At 36.6% G+C, this 11594-nt stretch overlaps 1 protein-coding gene across 2 annotated transcripts in view; it reads right to left on the bottom strand.

Moving 5' to 3' along the window:
- Window positions 1-5739: 5739 nt before the first annotated feature.
- Window positions 5740-11594, bottom strand: part of LOC121377388 (lysophospholipid acyltransferase 2-like) — a 46398-nt gene continuing 40543 nt past the window's right edge. Inside the window, exons 12-13 of one of the 2 annotated variants that reach the window (XM_041505370.1) lie at window positions 11043-11194; window positions 5740-8895 (exon numbers count right to left, since the gene is read on the bottom strand). In XM_041505370.1, the coding sequence (XP_041361304.1) occupies window positions 8811-8895; window positions 11043-11194 (237 nt within the window). In that variant the 3' untranslated portion in view covers window positions 5740-8810. Of the gene's footprint in view, window positions 8896-10690; window positions 11195-11594 lie in introns of both variants that reach the window. The other variant, XR_005958612.1, reaches the window with a different exon arrangement.

Genomic DNA, 11594 nt, shown 5'->3' with positions numbered 1-11594 from the left:
CCTGTTTGCAAATGTTTAGAGCCCACCATCAACACAGCAAGCCCTGCCGTGCGTCTCCAGTAGAACAGAAGATACACTAAATATTTTGCATGAAACATGGGAAAGATTGCTATTGAAGACTATGGTTTCCCAGGATTTTGACATATATGTTGACTGTGTCATTTCGAAGAATCAATGTAATTTGTACAAATAAGTTTTACGAGCCAGGTGGGCTCGTATGCTAGCCAATCTAAAAGAGTCCTATATGATTTTTGCGAGCCTCAGGCTCCCAGACTCTCCTCAGGCTCCCGGACTCTCCTCAGGCTCCCAGACTCTCCTCAAAATCATACACTGGACATTATTCACAAATTACAATATGAAACATTTCTGCACCCGTCATCTTTCAATTTGATCTGGTTCCAACTTTACAATCTCAAATTTACAACATCCTTACAATGTGATCATATAAACTGCATATACTGTAACATTGTCAAGGCCCTCGAAACACACAGCGGCAATCAGCAATTCTGCCCCAAAAAGCTGTTGCAAACTTGCTCTGCAGTTGAATTTTTTATTACAATCGGATATGTACTGGTGTTAAATTGTCATTACTGTCACAAGATAATCCGAATTTTGAGGGCTGCGAACAACCTTTGAACATGCACACATGGTAATAGAAACATTTCGGTATTCATATGTTATAAATGTGATATTAATTAAAAATAAAACATAAAATAGCATCAACTGGTCTAAAACAAACACAATAAAAAAGCTGTCATATCGATGGTTATATACCTGAATATTATCATACCTGTCCGGTTAAAATGCATAAATCTGAATATCATGAGTATGGGGGGGGTGGGGGGGGGGGGAGGGGGGGGGGGGGTAGGAGGAGGAGGAGAGAGAGAGAGAGAGAGAGAGAGGGGGTGGGGGGGGGATCACGAAAGCTGCTAACTCCAGTTATTCAGCAATGAAAAATACCCATGTAGTTTTCACTACTAGTAGTACAACTTCTGTTTCATCACCAACTTAAACATTACTTCTCTTCTTTTTTAGCTAAACCCGTGGCTTGCTGTTTTAAGTAGAGGGAAGAAAGACCTACCCTAGCCTTTGGCACTGGCAAAATTATTTTTAAAATCTTTTCCGTGGGTTTCAATGATTTTAATTGACCACAGTCCAATTGCCGATGTTTAATAATCAATGTGTTGTTAAATAAAACAAAGGTTTTTTTTGTGTTTCTAATCATCTCGGTGTCTGTCGTACCTGTAGGTCAAAATGTATTTTGTGTTCCTAATCATCTTGGTGTTTGTCGTACCTGTGGGTCAAAATGTATTTTGTGTTTATAATCATCTCGGTGTCTGTCGTACCTGTGGGTCAAAATGTATTTTGTGTGAAACCAACACAAATGTATTATCTCAGATACTAGAGTCAGCAGTTTCAAGTATTCATTGTACATGTATGTGTGCATTTAATCAATGGTTTATTCATGTTTTCTCAATGAAATCTGCACAAACTGCAACAATATTACCAACTGAATACAAAATAGCATTTATTATATAATTAAATGTACTTTTTTCTTTTGCTTAAGTACAAAAACTAAAAGTTATACAAAAATTAAACGTGAGGAACAAACAAAATACAGGTATATATTTATAAATTATTATATTTTAAAACGATACATAATTTTTTTTTAGGTGGGAATGAAGAGAGAAGGTGCACTCCATGCACAAAATGACCTTTTCCAATATTATAAAATATACATGCAGTCAGTACAATCTCATAACAAGCAACAAATGATTCGGTCAATATCAAATCATTTTAAAATGTGTATGTGTTTTGTGTCACTGTGTGTGTGTGTGTGTGTGTGTGTGTGTGTGTGTGTGTGTGTCTAGATGGAGGGGGGGGGAGGGACCATACTGTATTTCCACTTAACATACATATAGTTAATTTTACCATCACAAATTTACTTTCACATGTTTGCCATTGTAACCAAAATCAGATATAGTTTGTACCCAATCTGTCAGTGAATTAAAAGCAGCTAGAGAAGCTTTAAGCAGATATTAAAATGATTACACAAGACATAATAACAAACTTCATACTAGTCACCAAGAGAAAATGTGTTCATAAAGTCTATGAAGTCATAACAAACATTAAAACTCCTCCTTTAAGTTGATATGTGTTTGGACCTGTGAAGATTTGCTACTATACATGTACGTACAAAAAGTGTTCACTAATAGTGTCTCACTGAAAAGTCACACCCACTCTCACACTTCCCTCTCACACACCCTCTATCTCTCCCTCTCACACACCCTCTATCTCTCTCTCACACACCCTCTATCTCTCCCTCTCACACACCCTCTATCTCTCTCCCTCTCACACACCCTCTATCTCTCCCTCTCACTATCTCCCTCACCCCTCCCTCTCACACACACACCCTCTCTCCCTCCCTCTATCTCTCCCTCTCACACACCCTCTATCTCTCCCTCTCACACACCCTCTATCTCTCCCCCTCTCACACACCCTCTCTCTCTCCCTCTCACACACCCTCTCTCTCTCCCTCACCCTCTCTCTCTCTCCTCCCTCTCTCTCTCTCTCTCTCCCTCTCTCTCTCTCCCTCTCACACACCTCTCTCTCTCTCTCTTCTCCCTCCCTCTCTCTCTCTCACACACCCTCTATCTCTCTCTCTCACCACCCTCTCCTCTCCTCCCTCTTTAGTCACTCTCTCTCTCTCTCTCGCTCTCTTTCAACCTTTCTCCCTCCCTCTCCCTCTCTCTCTCTTCGCGCGCTCTCCCTCTCCCTCCCTCTCATCTCTCTCTCTCTCTCTCTCTCTCTCACACGCGCTCTTTCTCCCTCCCCTCTCCTCTCTCCCTCTCACCACTCCCTCTCTCTCTCTCACACCCTCTCTCTCTCTCCTCCATCTCTCTCTCTCTCTCTCGCGCGCTCTTTCTCCCTCCCTCTCCCTCTCTCTCTCTTTCTCCCTCCATCTCTCTATCTCCCTCAATCTCTCTCTCTCTCTCTCTCTCTCTCTCTCTCTCTCTCTCTCTCTCTCTCTCTCACACACACACACACATTAAATGTTTAGCTAATTTTTTCTTCAGTTTGCTTCTTAAGCTGGAAAGATGATAAATCGTACTGTACTGATGATAATCTGGTGAACGACCACTGAGATCTGTCAAACAGAGATCACTACTGGTATATATAATATATAATCTGAACAGACGTAGAGTGTGGTTTTTAAGATAAGTATTGACTTAATGTGTGCCATACACTAGGTTTATATGAACAGCTGACTAAAAAGTAAAGTTTGTTTTATTTAACGACGCCACTAGAGCACATTGATTTGTTATCTTATCATCGGCTATTGGACGTCAAACATACATGTATGGTCATTCTGACACTGTTTTTCAGAGAAAACCTGCTGTCGCCACATAGGCTACTATTTTATGACAGGCAGCAAGGGATCTTTTATTTGTGCTTCCCACAGGCAGGATAGCACAAACCATGGCCTTTGTTGAACCAGTTATGGATCACTGGTCGGTGCAAGTGGTTTACACCTATCCATTGAGCCTTGTGGAGCACTCACTCGGGGTTTGGAGTCGGTATCTGGATTAAAAATCCCATGCCTCGACTGGGATCCGAACCCAGTACCTACCAGCCTGTGAACAGCTGACTACTTCTAGGATTAGATATTCTTATAAACAGTATTGTACATTTTGAGTATTATAATTGGCACCATTCCTGAAAGGTTATGTTGTTTTTTACTGCCACATTTGGAGTAAAAAATTCCCTATTTGTATGTACATGTAAATAATTCCCATTTCTTATTATTATACAAAGACATACCCGGTATTTTGAAAATGATATGTAACACTTGACAGACACCCTTTCCCTCTCTCATATCATTACACAACACAAAACAGATATATTAATTTGAATAAAGACACAACATATTACACAGTATACATGTAGAATTAATCTTAAATTCTCACAACTCAAGAAGATGGCTTTCTTAAATGAAACTGAAAATTCCAATATTCTGTCAAACAATCATCATGATAAAATTCCCCGAGTTAAAGCCATGGGTGTCAAGTCAAATTTTAGAAGTAAAACCCTGCTATATATAGAATGCATTCTGTGTTGCTGGAGTAAATAAAGTAGCTATGTACAAGTAGCTATGTTGTGGAAGTGCTCTTCTAACGTAAAACACATTAAGTAATAATCATGTACAAAATGATAAATCGTACTGTACTGATGATAATCTGGTGAACAACCGCTGAGATCATTCAAACAGAGATCACTACTGGTATATAATATATAATCTGAACAGACGTAGAGTGTGGTTTTTAAGATAAGTATTGACTTAATGTGTGCCATACACTAGGTTTATATGAACAGCTGACTAAAAAGTAGTTTGTTTTATTTAACGACGCCACTAGAGCACATTGATTTGTTATCTTATCATCGGCTATTGGACGTCAAACATACATGTATGGTCATTCTGACACTGTTTTTCAGAGAAAACCCGCTGTCGCCACATAGGCTACTATTTTATGACAGGCAGCAAGGGATCTTTTATTTGTGCTTCCCACAGGCAGGATAGCACAAACCATGGCCTTTGTTGAACCAGTTATGGATCACTGGTCGGTGCCAGTGGTTTACACCTATCTATTGAGCCTTGTGGAGCACTCACTCGGGGTTTGGAGTCGGTATCTGGATTAAAAATCCCATGCCTCGACTGGGATCCGAACCCAGTACCTACCAGCCTGTGAACAGCTGACTACTTCTAGGATTAGATATTCTTATAAACAGTATTGTACATTTTGAGTATTATAATTGGCACCATTCCTGAAAGGTTATGTTGTTTTTTACTGCCACATTTGGAGTAAAAAATTCCCTATTTGTATGTACATGTAAATAATTCACATTTCTTATTATTATACAAAGACATACCCGGTATTTTGAAAATGATATGTAACACTTGACAGACACCCTTTCCCTCTCTCATATCATTACACAACACAAAACAGATATATTAATTTGAATAAAGACACAACATATTACACAGTATACATGTAGAATTAATCTTAAATTCTCACAACTCAAGAAGATGGCTTTCTTAAATGAAACTGAAAATTCCAATATTCTGTCAAACAATCATCATGATAAAATTCCCCGAGTTAAAGCCATGGGTGTCAAGTCAAATTTTAGAAGTAAAACCCTGCTATATATAGAATGCATTCTGTGTTGCTGGAGTAAATAAAGTAGCTATGTACAAGTAGCTATGTTGTGGAAGTGCTCTTCTAACGTAAAACACATTAAGTAATAATCATGTACAAAATGATAAATCGTACTGTACTGATGATAATCTGGTGAACAACCGCTGAGATCATTCAAACAGAGATCACTACTGGTATATAATATATAATCTGAACACACGTAGAGTGTGGTTTTTAAGATAAGTATTGACTTAATGTGTGCCATACACTAGGTTTATATGAACAGCTGACTAAAAAGTAAAGTTTGTTTTATTTAACGACGCCACTAGAGCACATTGATTTGTTATCTTATCATCGGCTATTGGACGTCAAACATACATGTATGGTCATTCTGACACTGTTTTTCAGAGAAAACCTGCTGTCGTCACATAGGCTACTATTTTATGACAGGCAGCAAGGGATCTTTTATTTGTGCTTCCCACAGGCAGGATAGCACAAACCATGGCCTTTGTTGAACCAGTTATGGATCACTGGTCGGTGCCAGTGGTTTACACCTATCTATTGAGCCTTGTGGAGCACTCACTCGGGGTTTGGAGTCGGTATCTGGATTAAAAATCCCATGCCTCGACTGGGATCCGAACCCAGTACCTACCAGCCTGTGAACAGCTGACTACTTCTAGGATTAGATATTCTTATAAACAGTATTGTACATTTTGAGTATTATAATTGGCACCATTCCTGAAAGGTTATGTTGTTTTTTACTGCCACATTTGGAGTAAAAAATTCCCTATTTGTATGTACATGTAAATAATTCACATTTCTTATTATTATACAAAGACATACCCGGTATTTTGAAAATGATATGTAACACTTGACAGACACCCTTTCCCTCTCTCATATCATTACACAACACAAAACAGATATATTAATTTGAATAAAGACACAACATATTACACAGTATACATGTAGAATTAATCTTTTAAATTCTCACAACTCAAGAAGATGGCTTTCTTAAATGAAACTGAAAATTCCAATATTCTGTCAAACAATCATCATGATAAAATTCCCCGAGTCAAAGCCATGGGTGTCAAGTCAAATTTTAGAATTAAAACCCTGCTATATATAGAATGCATTCTGTGTTGCTGGAGTAAATACAGTAGCTATGTACAAGTAGCTATGTTGTGGCAGTTCCCTTCTAAGGTAAAACACATTAAGTAATAATCATGCACAAAATGAATTAAAGTAACTTTAATTAAAACATAATCTTGTATACGATAGTGTATTAAAATAAGCATCAACATAATATAGCCAAATACCAGAGAAATATCTCCTCGAAACACTAACCGTGACAACAAAGCCTTTAAAAGAAGTTTTCATTATGCGGTTACTTGCACCGACTTGTCACATGCGATCTAATCGCATTGTTACAACATCTAAATAGGAATGACTTTTATCTTACATGTTCCGATTTTTCTAGGAACGATAAATTGCATGCGACAAGTCGGTGCGACTAATCACATAATGAGAACACCCCTTTACTAAATGGTTAAAAGACTCCATAAATTATCTTCTCAAAATAATTAAAATGTCCTGACTTTGCAGCCATTTAAAACGTGTTCGAATAACAGAGCATTTTTGGTGACTAAAATTACATATTAAATAAAAAAATTATTGTTTAGAATACTAGTGTCTTTATATCCAATGGGTTTGCAGTCGTATGCTAATGTCTGCCACAGTCATTATTTGTTTTCTTCGTAGCATATATTTTTGTGACTGTACAAAATTATTGGAAGGTAAAATCCAGTTTGGGCTACCACAAAGAATGAGATGACAACACACACCTTGTTTACACAGACACCAATATTCTAAAAAAGAAGACATCATTAATACGTAATTTTAGCCATCAATAAATGCTCTATTACTAGTATTAGGGTCGACGGCAGTCACATTTCACACCCTTGTATTGGCTTCATACACAACAAATATAACAAACCTTACCTTAATTTCACTTCAAATCCATATTTCATAAACAGCACAATTTGTTTTAATTACAAGATTTTCTTCAACCATAGTCAAATGGATTTAGTCATTCTCAAATCTAACACAAAACATTTTCAATAGCAACTTTGCATTGGAAGTTTCCAATGTTCTGAAAATGGAAATGTATTGTTATTGTAAAGTGATGCAAAGTTACGTCATTGAAATACTCACATTACTGAAATTAAAAATTAGCTATATTATTACTGTAACAATGCTTCGTCAACATTAAAATAAAAACCAGTTTATATTTACATGTCCTTGACCCCCGTCAAAATTGTTTCAAGTTTTAAAGTCAGCAGACAAATACTGTTTACAGGTCAGTATGTTCATAATTTTAGACAAAATTTTAAGATTAAGGTTTAAAAGATGAAACAAATAAAAAGTAGACCTACCATCCGTAAAAAATATCATATTAAACTATTATCATTGGATATGTTATATCCATTGTGTACGAAGCCTAAACAAGGGTATAAGATTAAGTTTTAAAAGATGAAAGAAATAAAAAGTACCATCCGTGAAATATATCATATCAAACTATTATCATTGGATATGTTATATTAATTTTGTACGAAGCCTAAACAAAGGTGACAAGAGTGACTGTTGTCGACCGTAGTCATAAACATGTCACAATGTCAGAAAACTCAAGACGGTTCCTTTAATTCACCATTTATTGTCTTAAGCTAAATTTCCATATGCATGTTTTTCCTGTACCTTTTCAGTGAATCCGTAAATATATGAATGAAAATGATCGAAATAATGTGTCTGCCATGTCTGTGTTCCCTTGCTATTCGCAAACCATGCGTGATATGTTTACGTGAATTTGGAATCACTTTTCGAGCTATTTTTCATGGATTCACGAATCATAGAACTTTACTTTTATTGACTGGTTGATTTATTTAATGAAAAGTGCAGTCGCCACCGCTGTACAATCTAATAATGTTTGTAATTAGAAGAGGGCCCTGTAAGTTGGATAACTTGTGCCAAATCCTTTCATGTGTGTGTGTATGTGTATATATATATATATATATATATATATATATATATATGCAATAAAATATGTTTTTAATAATAAAAAAAGCGGAATCCCACACGAAATGACATTATACGGAAGAGGTATGGACGTAGACTTATACGTAAGAAAGCACCATTATGAATACGGACAAGACGTCTAAACAGACCAATGTTCTTACCGTGTCCATTTGAAAGTAATTTATGTCACTGTGCCTTCACGGATAATTATACGCATACACACGTATAGAAGCGATCAACACGGGCACAGATTCGTGGTTTCGTGCAATACACACACGAAAAACATACATATGGAAACGTAATTTTATATCTTATCAGGGAAGTAATTGTTAAAAATTATACACTGTCATCTTTGAAAAAATAACATTGTTACAAACCAGAACAAAAAACAAAAACCTGAGCAGCATAAACTGAGTAAGAAATAGAAATCTATAATCTCACATGACTAAAAACTCACCTTTAAAAAAACGTATGTGAAAATAAAATATAAGTAATAAGATAATTTATAAATATGGAAGGTCACAAGGTCAATACCCTGTATATGGATTATTGCTTCTTCTTTGAAAGACTCGTAATGTTAAAATACAGAATAGCTAATATGGACAAAATATGCATCCACCACAATGTAGAGCTGAAAAGAAGAAAACAGAAGGGATTAAATTTATGAATATAAAACTAAACTTCGACGGAATTAAATGTCTCACCCATAAAATTATTGGGTGGTGTTCATAGTTCAACACAATACATAGTAAAAATATATTAAATTAATTTAATTAAATTTTTTAATTAATTTTATTAAAGAAACAATTGCTAATTAGTCAGGGTTTCTGCCACAGGGTAAAATGGGTATAGTGCCCAATTTGTTTTGCAGATTTTTTTTGAAGTTAACCTTTTGACATAATTAATTACTCTTATCATTACTGTATGATTTTTTTAACCCTAACTCTAAACTTAACCCATTTTCTTTCTGGGGGAGGCTCCCATTCCACGATGATTGTGGCTGTATTCAATTCCATTGCACCATGCCCAAAAATGTCTTTCTGGCAGAAACACTGTTAATCAAGATATTTTTTTTTTAAAACCACAAAAAGAAAACCCACTACATTTTTCCATTAGCAGCAATGGATCTTTTATATGCACTTTCCCACAGACAAGAAAGCACATACCACAGCCTTTGATCAGTTGTGGTGCACTGGTTGGAACGAGAAAGAAAAAAAAAATCAGGAATATGGATCCACAGAGGTGGTTTGATCCTGCGACGCAAGCACCTCAGGCGAGCACTCAACCGATTGAACTAAATCCCGTCCCTAGAATTATTTCATGATGGCACTATACATGCTATAAACACCCTGAGTTGACTGATAATTAGTCACACCAACATATATATTCTGGTTTAGTTTCAGTGGATGATAGCAGGCTAAGTCTGTCTTTTCATCAGTGTGCTTTTAGTCACGGCCAGGCAGCAAAAAATTTAAATATGGTGATTTGCACGGATGTCTTTCCATTGAAACTGATCAAGCTTGAACTGCAAGAGAATCAATGAAATTATGTCGTATAGCAGGAACTGCATCACAAGTATGTAACAGACAGGACAGCACATACCACAGCCATATACTAGTCATGTGGCACTGGCTGGGACATAAAAACCCACAATCAGAGAATGGGCCCACTTAGGGGGTTTGATCCTAAGACCAAAGTATCCCAGGCAAGATTCTACTGACTGAGTTAGATCCCAACTTGTTAATTATTAAAGTTTTGTCTTTGTTTAACTAGACCACTAGAGCATATTGAATCAAACATTCGGTAATTCTGACACACAGTCTAAGAGAGTAAACCTGCTACATTTTTTCCATTAGTAGCAAGGGATCTTTTATATGCACCATCTCACAGACAGGATGACACATACCTCGACATTTGATATACCAGTCGTGGTGCACTAGCTGGTATGAATAATAGTCTAACAGGCCCACTGACGGGAATCAATCCTAGACCCACCGCACATCAGTCAAGCGCTTTGCAACTGGGCTACGTCCCACCCCGATATTAATTATTAAGACACTACGACTAATCTCGCCTATATACTCGTATACTTGGTCCGAATTCCAGCACCGTGAATGGAGCACACATGATATTAATTATTAAGACACTACGACTAATCTCGCCTATATACTCGTATACTTGGTCCGAATTCCAGCACCGTGAATGGAGCACACATGATATTAATTATTAAGACACTACGACTAATCTCGCCTATATACTCGTATACTTGGTCCGAATTCCAGCACCGTGAATGGAGCACACATGATATTAATTATTAAGACACTACGACTAATCTCGCCTATATACTCGTATACTTGGTCCGAATTCCAACACCGTGAATGGAGCACACATGATATTAATTATTAAGACACTATGACTAATCTCACCTATATACTCGTATACTTGGTACGAATTCCAGCACCGTGAATGGAGCACACATGATATTAATTATTAAGACACTATGACTAATCTCACCTATATACTCGTATACTTGGTCCGAATTCCAGCACCGTGAATGGAGCACACATGATATTAATTATTAAGACACTATGACTAATCTCACCTATATACTCGTATACTTGGTCCGAATTCCAGCACCGTGAATGGAGCACACATGATATTAATTATTAAGACACTATGACTAATCTCACCTATATACTCGTATACTTGGTCCGAATTCCAGCACCGTGAATGGAGCACACATGATATTAATTATTAAGACACTATGACTAATCTCACCTATATACTCGTATACTTGGTACGAATTCCAGCACCGTGAATGGAGCACACATGATCACATTGGCTAGACGGGTGGCTATAAAGGTGACACAGTCATAAAACACTTTTAAGTTCTCAGACGTTTGAAAATATGGCCGAATATTTCTTCGAACCTGTAATATAGAAAAATGTCAAATGAAAATGTTTGTTCTGTTTCGTTCTAAATAATAATATAATAATTATAATAATAATATGGATAATAAAGAAAAGAATGCATTCGTATGCGAGTCATACTGATTTTATGAAACTCGTGTCAGGATTCATGAAATACCCTCACTCTCACTCGGGCAATACAAGAATCCTGACACTCGTTTCGTAAAATCAGTACGACACACAAGCTCATATAATAATCTCGATTTACTTAAATACATTACATTGTATGTAAACAGCAGTCTGCGAGACTCAGAGTACTTAATCTGCAGTTTGCCAATAAAATTTTGTTTAAATAAAAAAAAATTGTTTAATGACACCACTAGGGCTCATTGATTAATTCATCATTGGCTACTGGATGTC

Source organism: Gigantopelta aegis, chromosome 7 (assembly GCF_016097555.1).
Source record: "Gigantopelta aegis isolate Gae_Host chromosome 7, Gae_host_genome, whole genome shotgun sequence".
Classification (NCBI taxonomy): Eukaryota; Metazoa; Mollusca; class Gastropoda; order Neomphalida; family Peltospiridae; genus Gigantopelta; species Gigantopelta aegis.
The sequence above is the reverse complement of the archived record's forward strand: the minus strand, read 5'-3'. Positions and strand labels throughout refer to the sequence as shown.